This window comes from Rhinichthys klamathensis, unplaced genomic scaffold (assembly GCF_029890125.1).
Source record: "Rhinichthys klamathensis goyatoka isolate OS25496 unplaced genomic scaffold, OSU_Roscu_1.1 h1tg001080l_1, whole genome shotgun sequence".
Classification (NCBI taxonomy): domain Eukaryota; kingdom Metazoa; phylum Chordata; class Actinopteri; order Cypriniformes; family Leuciscidae; genus Rhinichthys; species Rhinichthys klamathensis.
The window spans coordinates 29,785-52,064 of NW_026607334.1; the positions used below are offsets into that span (position 1 = coordinate 29,785).

The 22,280-nt window shown below is 38.1% G+C and overlaps 2 protein-coding genes across 2 annotated transcripts; one reads left to right on the plus strand and one right to left on the minus strand.

The window, feature by feature from the left end:
• Positions 1-2,846: 2,846 nt before the first annotated feature.
• LOC130079487 (NACHT, LRR and PYD domains-containing protein 3-like) lies at positions 2,847-18,407 on the minus strand. The gene is made up of 6 exons (XM_056244762.1): positions 18,118-18,407; positions 17,701-17,745; positions 15,610-17,467; positions 15,165-15,338; positions 7,046-7,222; positions 2,847-3,160 (listed from the first exon to the last, which is right to left on the minus strand). Exons 1-6 carry the CDS (start codon positions 18,371-18,373, stop codon positions 2,956-2,958), a joined length of 2,715 nt encoding a protein of 904 aa, XP_056100737.1. The 5' UTR covers positions 18,374-18,407; the 3' UTR covers positions 2,847-2,955.
• LOC130079488 (uncharacterized) lies at positions 9,710-13,519 on the plus strand. The gene is made up of 2 exons (XM_056244763.1): positions 9,710-10,812; positions 12,181-13,519. Coding segments are annotated over exons 1-2 (1,032 nt in total). The 5' UTR covers positions 9,710-9,782; the 3' UTR covers positions 12,183-13,519.
• Positions 18,408-22,280: the final 3,873 nt, after the last annotated feature.

The following is a 22,280-nucleotide window of genomic DNA, read 5'->3' on the forward strand; positions in this document are numbered from 1 at the left end:
TAGCAGGAAAATCAAGTCTTACATACCTTTTAGAAGGGCTTTATATAAAAATACTAATTAACTTTTTATTATTTCACACACTGTAGCTGTGTTTCCATTACCCTTCAAATTACACAAATTTAAATTGCCAATTGAAAATACGGCCAATGGATATTTTGCAAAAACTCCTATATATTCCAAAAACGTTTTTACGCGCGCATGAGGTGGTTTTTCAGACAATTCGATAAAGGAATATTACGCAAAAGAATTTACAGGTCACCTGGCGTACGTAAAAGTCACATGATCATCGGTATGTTTGGACAGAAGAATGAGACATAGTTCTTTATAAAACTAATAAAAGACAAAAGGTTGAACTGTTCTTCCAGAAATCTGAATCCACGTTCCTCATCCGTGGCCAGGTATAAGGGGGTTCTCTTACCATTAATGCTCGGATAACAACACGCCTACGTCTCCGATCTCAAGACGGTAATGCTTGCATTTTTCTTCTTTCTTTAGCAAAGCTCTTTCTAATACATTTTCAATTTCTCTCTACTCTGCCATTTGCTTAATAAATGCTTACAACATTCAGTGTGGTGTGTTTTTCTTTATAAACCGCTTTCTCAATAAATTATTCATAACAACAGTTGCAGTGTTTTTCCTTCTCAATATACCACATTCTCAATAAATGCTTTACAAAAGTTATTATAAGTCCTTCATTATATAACAGTTTTTTAATACATCGTTTAGTAATTTCTGGTGTCTTTTCTTATAAAAACACTTTCATTTTAGTGCAAGTACAACTTTGATTAAATATAACACATAGTGTTCCATACACAGAAAGGCATAATTCCAATAGAATAATTGCATATTCCATAACAATACTTATAGAAAATAGTTGACAATAAATAGACAGGAGTCCTGTCAGAGGACCAATAATAGCATTGCATCACTTATTATAAAAAGAATATCAAGTATAAGTAATTTAACGAGTTTTAAAAACACGGATGGATAATAAAAAAAAGCTTTCTGACATTTTGACAGGATAAAACACAACCAAAAACAAAAATTAAACTTTTCATTTTACAATGATCTTCTCTTTCTTTGTGCGCGGTCTGTGTTTATGAGAGAGCTCGCGCTGCACTGATCCAACGGTACTTTTTAATCCAAGTAACTAACGCGCTAGTTTTCATACTAAATTATTATGTATTAGGTAGGCCTACTTTAGTTATTATTAACACAATAACGTAACACATGCAGGGTACGTTTCTCAACACTGATAATGAATAAATAAACACCTGTTTCTCCAGACTCGCGCTTATCAGTCATCCACAAATCACAGCACTTTCATAATCACTAAGACATAGCTATTTTAATTTTATTTAGATTTATTGTTCATCAATAGGCTACTTGAGCATTTTATAATTTGCATGGCTGAATGATGTCTTCCTTTTATCGGAGTGACCATGAATGACGGAGTATTTTAAAATAATCCATGCGATCACTCCCGTGTGATAATCGAATCCAGATTAAGTTAACTCAATACAATACTTCAACTTTCCACATCCACCCCGGCCCGTTTACCTTCAGGAGTCAGAAGTACCGTGACTACTGTCCTCGCTTATGAACTCAGTCAGACGGCGGCCGCCGGAGTGGAAGGGGATCGAGCGGGATTCTTTATAGAGAGCCTAAGCCCCGCCCCTCCGCTTCCAGCTCAAAAAATATGTATGGTAGTCAATGGCGAGAGACAAGTTATCTTTTTATTCCGTCTGAACTGTGCCCTGAGTTACACACATGATGTTTGTCAATTTAAAAGATAATCATGAAAGTCGCAGTTTGTCATGAAACAGAAGAGTAACATTTAGTTTTGAAAATCGCTCAATGAACTACATCTCCCGGGAAGCGAAACAACGAGCGAGATCCGCTGCTCGTGTGTGTGCAGTCTGGTACAAAACACTCGATGATGGCGTAACGTTACGATTATAACGAGGTAAGACTATAGAAACAATGACAGACGTTAGCTTCAGTAAAGTTAGCTTCAGTAAAGTTAGCTTCAGTAAAGGTAGCTTCATTCATTGAGAGAAAATGTGCGCCTTTTGGGTTTGTAGTCTTTGTAATTACGTATTTTCACAGTCTTATACCTCAACAGTTTTACATCAAACTGCGACTTTCTTGACTTTAAAATGTATCTTTTAAATTGACAAACATCATATGTGTAATTCAGGGCACAATTCAAACGAGATTAAAATATTTGTTGTCTCTCGCCTTAACTACCATACAATATTTTTCCGATACAAGGTCCCATGGTGGTCGGCCGGAAGGGGAGGGGCTTAGGCTCTCTATTGCTGTCGATTTTCAGTCTCTTTTTAATGATAGGCCTTACGCATCTGTCAATCATCCCCGCTTGCTATTTGGGGAATGAACCTAGCGCTATGATTGGTCGAACTCCGCTTCTTTAGCTGTTGCTTGATTTGAGGACTGCGCGTGCACAGAGGCGTCACCAGGTTTTTTCCGTAGTTTTGAGTGACAAATCGTACCAGTGTACTTAGTTTGAGGTCAAAATGCGTACCCGCTACGCAAAATGCATACAGGTTGGCAGGTCTGCATCATATTACATGATTTACACTATAAAAACACTTGTACTTAATGAGGATATTAATTATAATAAACAAATTATAAATGTTTAATTATTAATATATAAAGACATACCAGATTTAGATAAAGCTAATTAAATTATTTCACATGAACAAGAGTGAAAAAACATCGAGGATCACAACGGTCAAAGACGCCTGTCTAATGCTTGTTTATAAGATATGAAGACAAATGAAAAAACAGTGTCTTTTGGTGTTTCGTTTTGGGGACTTCCACTGACTTCCATTGACTTTTCTTACAGAAAAGAAAGTGTCTTATTTTGTAAGACATTCTGTGTTCCACAGAATAAAGAAAGGCACACAGGGTTGGATGATGTGATCGTAACAATCACAGGATGAGATTAATGTTATTAACATACAAGAGTTTGCTCAGTGTGTAGTTGGGATCATTCAGTAGATCAGAGAGCATCTTGACTTCTGATTTTTTCAGGCGATTGTCATTCAGATCCAGCTCTCTCAGGTGTGAGGGGTTTGAACGTAGAGCCGAAGCCAGATAACCACAGCCTTCTTCTGTCACCTGACAGTGACTTAATCTACAAACACACACAATACCAATGATGATATCCGAAACATTAGAATTCACAACAATAGCTTGTTAAATCGATTGAATCATTACACAATTAATATAAACTGTGTTTAGAAACGAAATATTTGACATTTCATTAACTATACGTTCTGCTGACAGGAGAATATGGTTCTGATCACCAGTTAATCTACTTGCCATCTACCATATACTGAGGATCATAAGCAAATAGATTTCTCCTGAAGGAAATAATTGTGTTTGAGTAAGTTTGGGTTTTAGGTTCTGAGTTAAAGGGGTCATATAATGCCATTTTTGTACAAGCTAATATGATTCTTTAGGGTGTAAATTAAAAGTTTGTAATATACTTTAATTAAAAATTCTCATTAGTATTGTATGAAAACACTTATTTTACCTGGTAAAAAACAGCTCTGTTTTCAGCACGCCGTTTCAGTGTATGACTTTAAATGATCATGAGCTTTGCTCACCCCGCCCCTCTGTTCTGTGCATATACCAGAGCCGGCTCTGGCGTACACCGTTTGTAACACAATAACCATAACACGTTGTTCAGTATAAACGTGGGATTATGCATTATATTGAGAACGTCATACATAGAAAACATGCCGTAATGTACCCTGAGTGTAAACCTTAGACGCATTCATCGTGAAGCGTGCAGCTAGCGATTTACAAGGATTAATATAAATATTAAAGGAGAACTCCGGCGCAAAATGAACCTTTGGTCCAATTACACATTGTTACCTAGTCAACCGTTATCTGAGATTTGTTTTCATGATTATCGAATGTAAATAGTTTTATCTCTAAAAACAGTTTAGCCTATAAAGCAGTGTTTCTCAACCTCTCCTGCAGGGACCCCCTGACAGGCCATGTTTCTGTTTTAACCCTGAAATGGCACACCTGATTCAAGTCATTAAAGGCTTAATGAGTAGTTGACTAATTGATTAATTGAACTATTCCTACTCTAATTACTCATTAAGCCTTTAATTACTTGAATCAGGTGTGCCATTTCAGAGTTAAAACAAAAACATGGCCTGTCAGGGGGTCCCTGCAGGAGAGGTTGAGAACCACTGCTATAAAGCTAGTATAACGGTAGTATATTGGGCATAGATCAATGACAAATAAAAATCGCTTGTTAATACCACTAACAAGGCTCAAAATAGCCCCACACTAACACGGTAGCATAATGAGTGTCCCTACCTTCAAACCGAAGCATTGAGAACTTTGTCAGTGTCCAGACAGTTTAATAAGAAGATATTTTTTACATACAGTCAACTTCGCGTATACAGACAGGAGCCATCTTTGAAAAAGAGTCTCTACCAGTCGATCTACGAACACCGATCCAAGCCTGCTGTTCGCACTCACCTTATCACAACTTATAGCTCGTTCACATCTCACCAGCGCACTTGGAGCGGCGTTCGTAGATCGACTGGTAGGGACTTTTCAAATTTTTTTTTTTTTTTTTTTTTTTTTTGAGCCTTGTTAGTGGTATTAACAAGCGATTTTTATTTGTCATTGATCTATGCCCAATATACTACCGTTATACTAGCTTTATAGGCTAAACTGTTTTTAGAGATAAAACTATTTACATTCGATAATCATGAAAACAAATCTCAGGGAACGGTTGACTAGGTAACAATGCGTAATAGGACCAAAGGTTCATTTTGCGCCGGAGTTCTCCTTTAATATAAAGTTTAATAAAACCTTACACTCACTTCAGTTCTTCTAGAGGTTCAGCAGGAACACGAATAGCTGGTACCGATCTTTTTTCAGGAGCAGCTTCTTAGCAAATCCAGCTTTATACTGATCCTCATTTATAAAGCAGTCTGGTGTGTGAAATGATTCGCACATGAGAGCATTGACGTTGCTCGTGGGGAATATTCCCTTCGAAAACAAACACAGCCACTGCGTCTTCGGCGGTTCGGATTTAGGAACATTAAAATGACTGTGTTCATTATTACACCCAAGAACAGAACACCACAATCGCTTAGACGCCATTCTGCTCATAGACAGTGCTCCAGCATATCAACAATGAGCGCGCCGGTCCGCGCAGACTATGATTGACAGCTCTCACGAGCGAGGGCGGGTCTGTGTTGAAACCCGGCTGTCATTCAACAATCGTGGGAGGGGCGTTCGAGCGTGTGACGTCACAGGCTCGAACGGCTCGATTTGAGGCAGGGGAAAACATATAAGGAGATTAAAACAAAAACACTGGATGGATTTTTATCATTATATGATGGTTGTGTACAGACACTGCCAACACACATTTCAGTACAATCAACTTGTAAAAGTGCATGTACCATTATATGACCCCTTTAAAGTAATGCTGTTGACACATTGTTTTCTACACAACAATATTCTTCTTTTCTTTTAGAGAGAGTGACTCTTATACATACATACATACACTATATTGACAAAAGTATTGGGACACCCCTCCAAATCATTGTATTCAGGTGTTCCAATCACTTTAATGGCCACAGTTGTATAAAATCAAGCACCCAGGCATGCAGACGCTTCTACAAACATTTGTGAAAGAATGGGTTGCTCTCAGGAGGTCAGTGAATTCAAGCGTGGTCCCCTGATAGGTTGCCACCTGTGCAATAAGTCCATTCGTGAAATTACCTTACTACTAAATATTCCACAGTCAACTGTTAGTGATATTATAACAAAGTGGAAGCGATTGAGAACAACAGTAACTCAGCCACGAAGAGGTAGGCCACGTAAAAATCCAAGAGTGGGGTCAGGCGTACAGTGCGCAGAACCCGACAACTTTCTGCAAAGTCAATAACTACAGACATCCAAACTTCCTGTGGCCTTCAGATTAGCTCAAGAACAGTGTGTAGAGAGCATCATGGAATGGGTTTCTATGGCCGAGCAGCTGCATCCAAGCCTTACATTAACAAGTCCAATGCACAGTGTCGGATGCTGTGGTGTAAAGCACGCCGCCACTGGACTCTAGAACAGTGGAGACGTGTTCTCTGGAGTGAAAAATCACGCTTCTCTGTCTGGCAATCCAATGAACGAGTCTGGGTTTGGCGGTTGACAGGAGTACAGTACTTATCTGACTGCATTGTGCCAAGTGTAAGGTTTGGTGGAGGGTGGATTACAAGGGAATCACATGACACGACTTTGTGACATGACTTTGACAACAAAAAAACAAAACTAGACATTACAAAGCCGATTTCAGAATCCCTTCTTTTGATCAACCTGTTTTTATGATATGATCCAATCCGATAGCTGAAATCTGATCAGATAACTTTTGAACAACTTGGCTCAGCTCGTTAGGAGAGACTCCATATACTGATCTGAGTGTATCAGATGAGAAAGAGTCAAAATGTGCACAGCATTGGATCTCCAGAACCGGAGCTGAGAACCACTGTTTTTAGAATTGTAGATTTGAAAATCATGCTTTTCCACATTATTGTTGAATCACGGAAGCTAAACTAGTTTACACCCTACTATCCAGTTTAATTGTCAGGTAGTTAGAAAAGCCCAATCCATCGTAATGATTAATTCCTATCTTCTCTATTCTGAGTTTCAGTTTTTACCCTCAGGATCTCGGTTAAGATTTCCCTCTGTTAGGAGAAACAGGTGTAACGCTGTTGTGGTCGTTGAAGGCACTAATCAGGGACTAACGAGAACAGGTGCAGGCAAGACAGAACATAATTGTGACAATTATGTACATACATTCATTTATTCCTACTTCTGTTTCTCTGTTAAATTCAGGCATGGGGGAATAGGTGGAAGTATGTAGTTGTTTGGGCCTGTTGTTGTCTTGTGTAGATATTATGACATTTTTAATGTATTGTAAATTGTCTTTTTTGTATGCTTGCTGTTAAACCAATTGCCCTTCAAGGACATAAAAAGATAAAAAGAAAGAAACCTCAGTATCTCAAGCTGACAGTTTGAGTCCATCTTCAGTCCATCAGAGAGTAGCTTCACTCCTGAATCCTTCAGCTCATTGTCACTCATGTCCAGCTCTATCAGATGGGAGTTTGATGATTGTAGAACTGATGTCATCATTTCACAGGACTGAACAGTGAGTTCACATCCTGCCAATCTGAATAGAATAATAAAAAAGTGAACAATTACTCATCAATTAACAGTGGTGTAAGGTAACAAAGTAGAAATACTTTCTCTGTATTTGAATAGTTCCTGTACATAACTATACTCCAAATGATCCAAAACTGTGTAGCTGTAGCACAAGAGCAGAGAGAGACAGGCCTTCCATGCAGTGATGCTGAACTTGTTCACGCCATTGATAAACACAACGAGAAGTGTTTGAATCATTTGAATTCAACACTACTATGATATGGGGCCTTAAAGGCAGTTTCTAACACTAGAAATACTGTAGGAATAACACATTTAATTTCCCCTTTAAATCATTTGGTGAAATATCTTATATCTTCATTTGTAATACTATTTAATTAAATTAAAAATGAAATTCAATAAGGAACTGCAGTCAAGATCCTGATGAAAGATCAATATCTCTAAAATGGTCATAATTAAACACAGTTCTATATAATTTAAGAGTGAACTTTTTACTTTTATTTTGTTTTTGTTAATAGTATACTATGTTCAAAACAAATGCTTTACTGTAAAACATTTAGGAAATGATCTATTATTAGTTATTACTTTAATTTTGAAAAAGAAAAAAAAAACACTGAAAACAATTCACTGAAATATATTGGTGGGTTTTTTCCAGGCAGGACCAATCTTGACAATTTTGATTCCCACAATACACACTGCTTGTCGAGGCAGGCATTTTGACTTATTTCTGTGTGCATTTGGATTTGCACAATTTGTTGTTATGATTTGTTACGTCTGTGTCGTATTTTGGTTGTGTTTTCTTTCCCCCCCTCCCCTTTTCTTTTGTTCTCTGCTGTCCTTATTCTTAGGTCGCATGATTGGTGGGTTCGTATCTATCATGATTAACCAACGTGACGTCATCCCCCTAAAGAACCAATCCGAACTCACCCTCTCCATATAAAGACCTGGAAGTGACGAGCAGAGAGAAGGAGGCGTGTTTTTTTCTCGTGTCACTGTGTTGTTGTTCGCTGTTAGCCTCCTCGATTGTTTTTTCTTTTATTTCTCTAAGTTTGTATTATTTGATTTATTTTGGTGCGTGACTTTGTCGTACGACATCGATCTTCCCAGACACAATGAGAAGGGATAGTTAGTCTGTCACGTGATCTACATAATGCAACACGTTAGAGTTTGAGTTTGTTTATATACATCAGGTAAGGAGCGGATGCTACCTCATGTATTTATGTTTGTTATTTAGTGTAGTTTAGTCGGTGATTCGTTGCCGGAAAATTGTTTATTTTCGTGTATTTCTTTGATAGTTTAGGAATATCAAAGGGGTTAAGATTAGAGGGTTTTGTTATGTTTATTTCTTTGCTTTAGCACCGCTCATTGTCCCTTTCTCCTGTGTTTTATGTTTTGTCTCTTCATTTGTGTATATTCTGTAAATATTTATTTCTTCACTTTCAAACTGTAAAACTATTGGGTTACTATTGCGACCTACTAAAAAGCACTCAACGAAATCTGTCTCTGTCTGATTCATCTCAACACAAGTTGTTATCAGTAGCTGAACCTATTTTCTTTTTTTTGTTATTTATTTAACTAAATTTAATACTTCTATGTTACTTTCCCTATTAGTTCTAGACCTAGTAATGGGGAGACGTAACATAATTGGGGGCTCGTCGTTTGTTACTGTTTATTAAATAATTGTGTTGTTTTGAACATGGCAGAGATTCAGTGTGAATGGTAGTGAACTTGTGGAGTATATCTTTCCTTTTTGTGAGGCATGTTAGTTCGAGTTGTTAATACTAAGCGTGCTCATGGCGTTTAATTTGCAGGGTTTCCTTGATTATCCCTCATTAGATGCTATCGAAAAGTGTAGGAAAGATGAGTTGTTGACAATAGCTAACCACTTCCAGATTTCTATTCCAAAGCAATCCCTAAAACGAAAAATTAAAGCCGAAGTGATAGATCGGCTGGTTGAATTAAACATTTTGCCTGACGTAGACAAAAAGACCGATCCTTTTGGCGAAGGGCAGGATGTTATTGAAGTGGGTAAAGAGGAGGTAGAGACGGCCGTGACGGAGGTTGAGGCCGATGTCGGGGCTGTTTTGCCCCCTTTTGAACCCTTTTCCCCGAGTACTCCCAGTTCAAGAGGGGAGATACAAACGAAAGTGCGAATTGCACGACTCCGTATGGAGGTGGAAGAACGAGCACAAGCCCGCCAAGCAGAGCTGGATCTTAAGCTGGAAGTCCGCAGGCTCGAAATTCAAGCCGAGAAAGAGGTGAACCTTCGTAAGTTGGAGATTGAAGCGGCTAGGGTTACTCCAGTCTCCTCTGGGCAGCAGAACTTCTCATCGGTGAGTAATAATTCGACGAATTTGGGTTCAACCACATTTGATGTGGGAAAACACATTGCTTTGGTGCCGAATTTTAGAGAATCAGAAGTGGATAGTTATTTTAACGCTTTTGAGAGAATAGCAACGTCTTTAGGTTGGCCAAAGGAGGTTTGGTCGTTGTTATTGCAATGCAAATTGGTCGGCAAGGCATTAGAAGTGTACTCCACTTTATCTTTGGAAGATGGTCTTAAGTATGACATGGTGAAGTCCGCCATACTCCGGTCATATGAGTTAGTACCAGAGGCTTACAGGCAACATTTTCGAAATTGTAAGAAAAACGCAACTCAAACCTTTGTAGAATTTGCACGAGATAAGGGAATGCTTTTCGACAAATGGTGTTTTTCTAGTAAGGCTGATGATTTTGTTTCACTTAGGGAGCTTCTTTTACTGGAGGATTTTAAGCAGTGTCTCCCTGAGAGAGTGGTGCTGTATTTAAATGAGCAGAAGGTAGCGACACTTTCACAAGCTGCAGTACTAGCGGACGAATTTGTGCTTACGCATAAAAACGTTTTTCAAATAGCAGGTCCTGAGAAGAATTCTTTACCGAGGGCTTCAATGAATGTTCAGATGCCTAAACAGAGTAGTGAGAAGTCTAAAGAGACTCGTGACTGTTTTTATTGTCACAAGAAAGGACATGTTATAGCCGACTGTTTTTCTTTGAAGCGCAAGCAGAACTTTCCGAAGAAAGAAATTGCATTTGTGAACTCGGTGAATTCGTGTTTGCTTTCTGAAAATGGAGCTGAAATACCAGACCCTTCGTACTTGCCCTTTTTACTTAAAGGGTTTGTTTCATTAACCGGTAAAAAGGAGGACCAGGTTGAAGTCCAGATGTTACGTGACACGGGAGCTGCGCAGTCGTTTGTATGCGCTGATGTGTTGTCTTTTTCAGATGAATCATCAGTAGGATCTAGTAGGTTAGTGCAGAGTTTCAGTATGGAGGTGATTAGGGTACCCATTCATCGGATCCATCTTCAGTCTGACTTGGTGACCGATTTTGTGGAGGTAGGAGTACGTCCAGTATTACCAGTGAAGGGTGTGTCTTTCATCTTAGGTAATGATTTAGCCGGGGGGCAGGTAACACCTTTGCTGGAAGTGGTAGACACTCCATTGACTCATCTTAAGACCGATGAGTTGTTTCAGAAATACCCAAGTGCATTTCCTGCGTGCGTTGTTACAAGGGCCCAATCTAAGAAGGGGAATGACATTTCTTTATCTGACTCTTTCTTGTGTACAGATGGGACGACGGAGGAGGTTGTGGAGACCAGGTTTTGTGACAATGACCAGGTGAGGGAGGTTGTAGTGAGTGATCCTTTGTCATTAACCGTAACTCGTGAAAAGCTCATTGAAGCTCAAAAAGATGATCCATCGTTAGCAAAGTGTTTTAAGTCAGTGAAGAGTGATGAATTGGACAATGTTTCATTCTTGGTTAAGGATGGTTTACTTATGCGAAAATGGCACAAAAGTAATACTATAGAGAACGAGTGGAATGTAGTTTATCAAGTGGTGGTTCCCACTGTTTTTCGTCAGCAGGTTTTGTCTTTGGCGCATGATCACCTGTTGGCAGGACATCTAGGGGTAACAAAAACCTATAATCGTGTTCTTCAACATTTTTTTTGGTATGGTCTTAAGCGGGATGTGATTCAGTATTGTAAGACCTGTCACATTTGTCAATACGCAGGAAAACCTAACCAGGTGATTCCACCGGCTCCTTTGATTCCAATCCCTGTGTTGGGCGAACCTTTTGAACACGTAATAGTGGACTGTGTGGGGCCATTACCAAAGTCAAAATCTGGTAACCAGTTTCTACTTACAATCATGTGTACCGCTACTAGGTACCCAGAGGCCATTCCACTTCGTAAGATTACAGCCAAAGTGGTTGTTAAAACTTTAACAAAGTTTTTCTCGACTTTCGGCTTACCAAAGATTGTGCAAACCGATCAGGGCACCAATTTTTTATCTAAGCTGTGTTCCCAAGTTTTCCAGTCGCTAAATATCACACATCGTATATCTAGCGCATATCATCCCCAGAGTCAGGGAATGTTAGAGAGGTTCCACCAGACCTTAAAATCAATGTTGAGGAAATATTGCATTGAGACGGGAAACGAGTGGGATGAAGGAGTCCCATTGCTTTTATTTTCAATTCGTGAAACTGTGCAGGAATCTCTTAAATTTAGTCCATCAGAGTTGGTCTTTGGGCATACGGTCAGAGGTCCTCTGAAAGTCCTGAAAGAGAGGATGTTAGGCATCGAGAATGGTAGGGAAATAAATGTGCTAGATTATGTAAGTAAGTTCCGGGAACGACTACAGAAAGCGTGTACACTGGCTCGAGAATCTTTGTCTAAAGTTCAGGGGAAAATGAAGGAGCGTTATGACAAATGTGCCGTGGATAGATCTTTTGCCGTTGGTGATCAAGTTTTGGTCTTGCTTCCCATTCCTGGATCTGCTTTATCTGCACGATTTTCTGGGCCATATGTGATCCTTGAGAAAAAGAGTGAGACTGATTATGTGGTGCGAACTCCTGATAGGAGACGTCAGAAGCGAGTATGCCATATTAATATGCTGAAAGCTTATCATGCTAGAGCTGGCTCTAATACAGAATCTCTTACCATGAAAAGTGAAAGTTCTGTTGTCTTTCCAGTGGGTGTGGTCTGTGAGACGAGTCCAGCTGTTGAGCAGCAGGATGCTGATCTGGATGGTGTACTGGAGTCTGATACGCCGTTATTATCAGCTAGGCTGTCAAACTCTGAAACTCTTAAAGACTTATCCAATTTTTTAGCTCATCTTAATGCAGGTCAAAGGCAGGATGTTGTAGAGCTTCTTGACAAATTTTCTTCTATTTTGGGTGACGTTCCTACACTTACACACGTGCTACAACACGATATTGATGTAACTAATGCACGACCGATTAAACAACACCCTTATAGGATTAATGCTGTGAAAAGAGCTATAATGAAACAGGAGACTCAGTATTTGTGGGAGAAGGGATTGGCCAGTCCTAGTGTTAGTCCCTGGAGTTCCCCGTGTATTTTAGTGCAGAAATCAGATGGCACTAAACGTTTCTGTACTGATTATCGACGCGTTAATGCTGTTACGATACCAGATTGCTTTCCACTACCGAGGATGGAGGACTGCGTGGATAGCATAGGATCAGCAAAGTTTGTTAGTAAACTCGACCTACTGAAAGGATACTGGCAAGTTCCACTGACCTCTAGAGCATCTGAAATTTCAGCGTTCGTAACGCCAGATTGCTTTATGCAATATAATGTTATGGCTTTTGGCTTGCGAAACGCCGCAGCTACATTTCAAAGATTGGTCAATTTAGTTCTTGTTGATGTTCCTAACTGCAATGCATATCTTGATGACGTGGTTGTTTATTCACAAAGTTGGTCAGAGCATGTATCGTTACTAGGAACAGTGTTTGAGCGTCTAGCGAAGGCATCCCTAACACTTAATCTTGCTAAATGTGAGTTTGGGAAGGCAACAGTTACCTATTTGGGTAAACGGGTGGGTCAGGGTCAAGTGCGTCCTTTGTCAGCAAAGGTTTCGGCTATTAGCGAGTTTCCTGTGCCATCTACCAGACGTGAGTTGCGTAGGTTTTTAGGTATGGCCGGTTATTACCGTTGTTTTTGCCGGAATTTTTCGTCTGTTGCAACTCCTTTAACTGCTTTACTTAGCCCTTCGAATCAGTTTGTTTGGTCACATGAGTGCCAGAATGCTTTTGACAGCGTCAAAACGTTGTTGTGTAGTGAACCCGTGTTGTCTGCTCCTGATTTTTCCATACCGTTTAAGTTGGAAGTGGACGCAAGTGAGGTGGGAGCTGGTGCTGTATTATTGCAGGAGGGTAATGATGAGATCAATCATCCTGTTTGTTATTTCTCAAAGAAATATAACAAACATCAGCGTAACTATTCCACTATCGAAAGAGAAGCTCTAGCTTTACTGTTGGCTCTTCAACATTTTGACGTGTATGTCGGTTCGACTGTCCTTCCTGTAACGGTCTACACAGACCATAACCCACTGACTTTTCTTCTACGCATGCACAACCGGAACCAGAGATTGATGAGATGGTCTCTCATCATTCAGGATTATAACCTGGAAATAAAGTATAAAAAAGGTGTGAATAATGTGGTGGCAGATGCGCTATCCCGGGTTTAAAATAAAGTGAGTTGATCATAATTTGGGTTCTTTTGACAAACTCTGTATTTTGTACAGAGGTTTGTTTTTAAGGAGGTGGGTGTTACGTCTGTGTCGTATTTTGGTTGTGTTTTCTTTCCCCCCCTCCCCTTTTCTTTTGTTCTCTGCTGTCCTTATTCTTAGGTCGCATGATTGGTGGGTTCGTATCTATCATGATTAACCAACGTGACGTCATCCCCCTAAAGAACCAATCCGAACTCACCCTCTCCATATAAAGACCTGGAAGTGACGAGCAGAGAGAAGGAGGCGTGTTTTTTTCTCGTGTCACTGTGTTGTTGTTCGCTGTTAGCCTCCTCGATTGTTTTTTCTTTTATTTCTCTAAGTTTGTATTATTTGATTTATTTTGGTGCGTGACTTTGTCGTACGACATCGATCTTCCCAGACACAATGAGAAGGGATAGTTAGTCTGTCACGTGATCTACATAATGCAACACGTTAGAGTTTGAGTTTGTTTATATACATCAGGTAAGGAGCGGATGCTACCTCATGTATTTATGTTTGTTATTTAGTGTAGTTTAGTCGGTGATTCGTTGCCGGAAAATTGTTTATTTTCGTGTATTTCTTTGATAGTTTAGGAATATCAAAGGGGTTAAGATTAGAGGGTTTTGTTATGTTTATTTCTTTGCTTTAGCACCGCTCATTGTCCCTTTCTCCTGTGTTTTATGTTTTGTCTCTTCATTTGTGTATATTCTGTAAATATTTATTTCTTCACTTTCAAACTGTAAAACTATTGGGTTACTATTGCGACCTACTAAAAAGCACTCAACGAAATCTGTCTCTGTCTGATTCATCTCAACACAAGTTGTTATCAGTAGCTGAACCTATTTTCTTTTTTTTGTTATTTATTTAACTAAATTTAATACTTCTATGTTACTTTCCCTATTAGTTCTAGACCTAGTAATGGGGAGACGTAACATGATTGTTATGTCAGATTATCTAATAACAAAGAGATTCCACTTTAATTTGTTTATCTTAATAACATACAGTATGATTTGGCATGCCATCTCTCATGTGTGGACATAATGGGGAGAAAACATCCCTATTGCAATACATGCTTCATTGACTTCATCATCATCTTCATGATCATCATCTTGCAGTAAAATAGATGAACCCAGAATATAAACGCAACACGCAAAGTTGCATGTATTTTTATCCCATAGGAATTTATACGCAATTAAGAGCATTGTATTCAGGGTTTAAAATTCTTTTAAAATTTCAATTATAAATTGTCAAATTCAGGGTTTATCTGCTTGCCTGTATGCATCATCATTACAGTGTATACTGAATTTGTTATATTAAAATCATTGTCTTTGTGCATTAAGGCATGTTAGGCAGTTTCATGTTAAGTGTTTTAGAATGTCCCAATGTTTTTAGTGATTGAAAAACCTCAGTATCTTCAGCTGACAGTGTTGGCTCTTCAGTCCACCAGAGAGCAGCTTCACTCCTGAGTCACGCAGGTAATTGTTACTCATGTCCAGTTCTATCAGGGGTGAGTTTGGTGTCTGCAGGGCCAAAGCCACAGTTTCACAGCAGGTGTCATCGAGAAAACATGAGGTGAGTCTATAAAAACAGGATATTTGTCAATGTCATTTATTGTGTTAATTTTGTAGGATCAGTGCTTGTAGAGTGATAGGTTATGCCATATTCTCTATTAACATTCAAGCTTACTAGAAAAATATATAAATATCATGCACGCTGGAACTGATGTGACAGTCAAGTGAAAATAACTTTCAAATGTATGTTTATAAAATCACTGTGTATTAAATATATTTTATTTTACGATTGTCAGAGTAAAAAACTTTGATTAAACAGCTCTCAACAAGTCACTAACTTTGCTTTTCTGTAGCATCTCACAGCTGGCAGGAGACTCATGTAGTCTCCTAAATCAATCTTGAACCTCCTCAGGTCGAGATCATCCAGCACCTCCTCTGACATCAGCAGTACGTGAGCAAACAATGAGCACATGGAAGATGACAGTCTTCTTCGTGGATATGATCTGAAGTATCTTATGATTTCTGTTCTGTCATTGAGCTCCAGTAAGGAGAAGAACAGGTTGACTGAAGATTCAGGTGAGATGTTTTGGTTTTGTAATTGTTCTGCAATGTATTTGATTAGTATTGTGACACTGTCTTTGCTGTCTTCAGTGTGTGTGAACAGGCCACTGAGCAGTTTCTGATTGGACTCCAGTGAAATGCCCAGCAGAAACCGTAAAAATAGGTCTAAATGTCCTTTCTGACTTTGCATCGCTTTCCTAACAGCCTTCTTTAGTAAATCATGGAAAGCAATATTTTTGTCTGGCTTTTTGAAGTCCGACTCACTCTCATTCTTGTTGGGTTTGAGCAGTCTTTTAAACTGAAATTGAAACCGATGATTAGATCTTTGTGTTTCTTCACTAAAAAACTCCAGTTCATCCATGTTCTTGTTCAGGTAGCAGAGGAACACGTGCACTGCAGCGAGGAACTCTTGAACACTCAGATGCACAAAGCAGAAGACCTTCATCACATGAACTCCAGCTTCTTGCTGAAAGATCTCAGTGAGCATTCCTGTGGATTCAAAGTCTTCACCCACATCAATACCACATGCTTTCAGATCCTTCTCATAGAACACTACATTTTCTTGCTTCAGCTGTTCAAACGCTAGCTTAGCTAACTTCAAAATCATTGTTTTATTGGAATCTAAGAGCTTGGTGCGTTCTCTTTCTGTTTTTCTGTCATGTTTCTGGCTCTTCATGTTCATCTGTATCACCAGGAAGTGGATGTACATTTCAGTGAGTGTCGTGTTGATATTTTCTGCATCGTTTCCAATTGAGGTATCCTGAAGAACAGTGGCTGTGATCCAACAGAACACGGGAATGTAACACATGATGTAGAGACTACGAGATTTCTTAATGTGTGAGATCATTCTGGAGGCCTGAGTCTCATCTTTGATTCTCTTTCTGAAATACTCCTCCTTCTGCTGGTCAGTGAATCCTCGCACCTGGGTGAACAACCCTACACACTCCGGAGGGATCTGATTGGCTGCTGCTGGCCGTGATGTCACCCAGACGTGAGCTGACGGAAGCAGAGTCCCGTTCACCAGACTTGTAAACAGTTGATCTACAGATGATCGCTCCTCAACACTTGTCACCATTCCACTGTCAAACTCCAAAGGGAGTCGACTCTCATCCAGTCCATCAAAGATAAGCGCAAGCTTACAACTATATATCTTACATATTTTTGTTGTGTCCAGTTTCTCCAGTTCTGCATAAAATTTCTGTAGAAACTTATGCAGCCTGAACTTTATGTCTTTAAAGCAGTTCATCTTTCGGAATGGAAGCAGGAAAACACAGTCTATCTCCTGATTGGCTTCTCCTTCTGCCCAGTCCAGAATGAACCTGTGCACTGAGACAGTTTTTCCAATGCCGGCGATGCCTTTGGTCAGCACAATCTTTTTCTTATTTTTGTTCAGACTAAAAACATCATTGCATTTGATTGGCCTGGTTTGTGATTCATGGGGTTTTAAAGCTTTAGCAATCTGCAGAATCTCATGTTCTTGATTGACTTCTTCAAGATCTCCCTCCGTAATGAAGAGTTCTGTAAACACATCCTTGAGATCTGCTTCATTTTCATTTTTACACTCAAAAATGTGCTCTACTTTCTCCTTCATGTTCATTTTGTGAGTTTTCAAGAATTCCTGCAGCCAGAAATCATCTGTTATGAAAAATATAAATAAACAGGAAACGGTGTGAGCAAAACAACACCGCAAAATTAAACACAAAGGTTTTCACATTAGCATGATTATCATTCAAATCAACTGGTGCAAACATGTGGTATTTAAATGCATGGTACTATAAACGTTCTATTCAGTCCTGAGATCAATAAACATCAAACATGCTAAAATCATTTCTGATTCCGCTGTAAGGACGTGTTTAAGGTTAATTCACCTTGTTTTCTTGTGTGTTTCTCAGCTGCTTCTAATGATGTTTGCACTGTGAAGAGAGAGAAAAGACTTTATATTCATTAAAGTATCCTGAAAAAGGCTCTGCATCGTGTTTCACCCCTTCATTAAGCAGCACAACTATTAAACTATTAACTAAATCAGCATATTATAATGATTTCTTAGGATCATGTGAGACTAAAGACTGAGTAATGATGCTGGAAATTCAGCTGTGAAACTTTTCCTGTGATGGCAACATAGAAAAATGTATTTTTAAAAGATATTCAAATAGAAAAAAGCTATTTTAAATTGTAATATTTCACAATATGTTAACTATTTTTGATAAAATAAATGCAGCCTTGGTGAACATAAGAATCTGAATGTACATTTCTATGAATCTACGCTTCCTCTCGTTCTCTATTACCTTCAGTGTAGTTGTCCTGTAACTCTTCAGCCAGCCGGTTCTGGTTCATCTTCCTCAGGATGTTCAGTGTGATCCTCACAGCTTCTTCTGGTCCAAAGCGCTCCATCATTATACGCACTATATCAGTGACATCAGCATCCTCCAGTTTACCAGCTCCAATGGGTCCATCGTCTTTCAAGAGACTCCTAAATCTCTTCAGATCGTCCTTTTTCAGGTCATCTAGTGTATGAAGAAGCAGCTCAAAAACAGATGCCATCGGCCCTCATGCACTGTTGGGGAAAGACAAAAAATCTTTAAATAGTTGCACTTTTATAGCAGAGATCTATACATGTAAATAAATGTGTGTAATGAAAATACACTGTGATCAGATCAACTATTATGAAATTTTTTATAATTTTACAAAAGACTAATTCTTCAGGTTATTCAGTTTATGATTCTGTGCTCATTAGTTGATAATTTCACACACACACACACGCACACACACACGCACGCACACACACAATTATCTTTGATTACCAACTTCTAAAAATTATCAAAATGAATCCTTATAATTAAATAAAGGTTTTAATGTTGAATCAGTCGGTATATTCATGAGTAGAGAGTAGGAGGTCAAGTAAGTTTAGTTGAGAAACAGAGATTTTTAACAGCTTTAGTGTCTAGACCTAATGTTTGACAGAAATGAAAACAAGGCTGAAGGAAACTGTAGAAATACAGTTGTTCAGCTCACAAACATCTTTTTCAAAACCGTTTTGAAAGTTATAAGTTTTGAAAAAGCACAGTAAAGACTGTAATCTAACACTCAGAGCTTTGTTTCAGTCGTGTAATATTTAATAAAGGTCTATTAGTTAGTTGTGCTGCATGAATCTCCTGGAAACATGACACTTAAGCATTGTTTAGTTACTTAAAAAATATTTCCTAACTTACCTTGAAAAAGACAATATTTGTAGATGTTCCTCTAAAATGGCAACTTGCACTGATCTCCTCTACACTTCCGTGTTCTCATGAGGAACTGGGCGTTTCTCTGCAGATCTGGTTCTTCAGGAGTCAAACATGAGAAGAAACTGTGAGAGAAAAACATCCACTCAAGCAAATAAACACATATTTGTTAGTTTATGTTTCCATTGATGTATTTCCTATATCTTCCATTAATTCTGAGCACGACTGTATTTGTTAGTGTATGTTCATTGAATCTTTCCATCGACTTTTATATAGGCCTAATTAAAATATTTGTCTATAACTTACTTTCCTCCATAATTTCAAATGTAAACACTGATATTTTATTTTCCTTGTGTGGGAAAAAGAACAAATGCGAGCGTGCAGGACCGCTTCTTTCTGATTGCAAACAGAGTTTTACAGTGAATAAAGTAAAATTGCATTATTCGCGAGAGCTGTTAACACAGTAAAGCTGTATCAGACTGATTTCCTTGAAATAACACATGAAAAAGTAAGTATGAGTTCAATACACCTGAACTACTTGACGAATAAAATGAAGAAATTTTCTGACTTTTCATGAGATTCACTCAAACGTATTTGTCGTTTACTATTTAAACGACAAATAATGAAGATTTTAATGTAAATTCTTACTTTGTTTGCACAAGCCAAGTGGTGATGAAAAGAGAAAAGGTTTTCTAAACATAATGTTTTTTTCAGTCAGATCACTGCAGTTTTAAAGCCCATAGACACAATAAAGACAGTAAATACACAAATAGTACAGCAGTCAATAAACAAAAGTTGCTCATTGTTGGTTAATGCATTAACTAACATTAATGAGACCGTATGTATTGTAAAGTGTTCTTTATAGGTCTTTTGCACTTTATATCAAACATTTTACTTAATACATTTTTTTGTGTAGTTTTAGTGCATTAAAAAACACTTTTTTGTAATGATAGTGGTAAAAGCTTCAGCAATTATCGTGATATGAAAATCTGACATATCACATGCCTTTATCCAGAAACTACTAAATTGTCCCTCGCAGCAATTTTGATAAAGCAATTAAAATATATGAATGTGTAACCACTGCTGGTGTAAAAACATATAGCACAACATTCCCTCATGTTGAGATCGGTTTCCTTTTATAAAAGAGGATTTTCTTTTCCCCAAAAATGCTAGATAATGTTATCGCATTTGGATTTTTCCACCTTGTTAAAATGACCGACCTAAAAAAAAGATTGTTTATAAATCTTTAATTATGCTGTTATTGCCCAATATCAGATTCAGTCTTTTTTGTCAATTTTTCTTCTTTCAATTAGCACAGTTTTTGTATTTCTTTTTATTTGATTGATCACAGGCGTCACTGATCTGAGATTATGAGATTATGCAAAAGTCTTTCACAAATGCTAAAATGCTTTATGTCAAAATCAAACCTTTGCTGCAAAGTTTATTAAGGTCCCACTTTATATGAGGTGTCCTTAAGTACTTATGTAGGCCCACTAACATTTCAATTAATAATTTGATACAATGCAATTGTGTACATGCTTTTACATTGTATTTCTACTTTAAAAGAATACCTACATGTAATTACACCTAGAATTACTATTAAACCACCGAACCGGTCCAGAACCGAACCCGTATCTCATCTCAATAGGAGAAGTGTTTCGCAATACAATATGAATACAGGAAGTACTTTGTACACCTTTTTTTATATTTAAAATTTGTTTTGTGTGTGTATATTTATAATACTTTGTATTATATTATCTTTGCATAGAATTACAAAAAAAAAAAAAAACCTAGCTAATGCTACAGGTTAAAAACTAGGTAGCTAATGTTGACATCTTTCTCTCTTCTGACTGCCGTCATCAATCTCTCTTTTTTTTCCTCTGTGTGAAAGACAGTTGTGGAGTTTTTCTTCTGCTGTTTGAGCAAATGGGAACAAAATATATATATTTAATGAATTCTCTCATTCACCGCAATAGAAGTTCACCCGACTATGGTCTTTTGAAAAAACCCGGACATGTGTCAAATGTGCTTCCGCTTTCATTCAGAGCGCTTTTACATCAATATAATCCCCATAATAACATAGGCTACTGTAGATGTAACCTTTCACAATATTCACCCGTGTTATATTTGATAACCTCTCCTTATGCCATCTACACTTTTAATAACACACAATCAACAACTGAAATCAAAGACCCATCGAGTGATTGTTTAAAAAAAACAGTTTATATGGACATTCAGATACAAATTACATCACAAATGGAATCAGAATATGTAGAGAGAGAGAAATAGTTCAACTCAAAAACACGGTTACACTGTAAACCAAAGGAGAGTATGTGGAACAGGTATCATATTCATAAGGTGCGAGAATGGAGAATAAAAGAGACGCCATCTTTACTCCTTTACTGCACGAATGGAGGGGATTTCTAACTTCTCACTCCATCATCAGAAGACAAACGTCATGCAAGAATTCAGTCGAAGATCTCCGAGCCGTCGGCGTGAGGGACAGAGAGAGAGAAACTAGCAAATCCGCCGTGTCGTTTCCAAAAGCATCTTTAAAAGCCAGAAGATCAGAATGTCGGTACTGAGATATTTCAATCTCTTATAATACTGTGTAAAGTGTATGCATAGACTGCAAGTACCATTTAAACATAAAAAAAAAACTAAAGAAAGCTGTCTGGTTTAGTGTTCAGACTGTGGTCAGTTTTTCATTCTCTTAGTGTCAATGAAACTCAACCCCACACACACACACACACACACACGACAGCTGAAGAGAAATGAACTCCGAAATTTAAAATGGCAAAATGTTTTCAGTCCTGGACCCGATTACACTTACATGCACCTAGAATCTACAGTCCTGCAAAACAAAAGAAGAAACACATGTGTTTTCACAGATAAAGAAACCGCTGTGGATTCTGCAATTCCATCTCCAGCCATTCGGAAATAATTAACGAGCCACTTCAAACAATATCAAAAACCTATTGATAAAAAAAAAAGAAAAAAAAGAAACCAAACAATAGAATTACAAATATGTTTACACACACACACACAAATCAAAAATGTGCTTGACTCTTCTTTGGAACCAAAATTCAAAGAAAGCAAAATACCAATATAAGCTACTAAAGGGAAAGAGACACACTCTGCAAGACAAAAAAAAAAAAAAAAAAAAATACTATGTAGTTTTCCTTTAAAAACAGACATTTTTTAATCCGCTTCTCAGAAAGTTGGGC

Excerpts from the sequence above, each read along its gene's own strand:
- LOC130079488 (XM_056244763.1), top strand. The coding sequence starts at position 9,783 with ATGGTGAAGTCCGCCATACTCCGGTCATATGAGTTAGTACCAGAGGCT.
- LOC130079487 (XM_056244762.1), bottom strand. The coding sequence starts at position 18,373 with ATGGCATCTGTTTTTGAGCTGCTTCTTCATACACTAGATGACCTGAAA. Across the intron at positions 17,468-17,700 it reads GAAACACACAAGAAAACAAG|ATGATTTCTGGCTGCAGGAA; the intron begins GTGAATTAACCT and ends TTTTCATAACAG. Across the intron at positions 3,161-7,045 it reads TGTCAGCTTGAGATACTGAG|ATTAAGTCACTGTCAGGTGA; the intron begins GTTTCTTTCTTT and ends GTGTGTTTGTAG.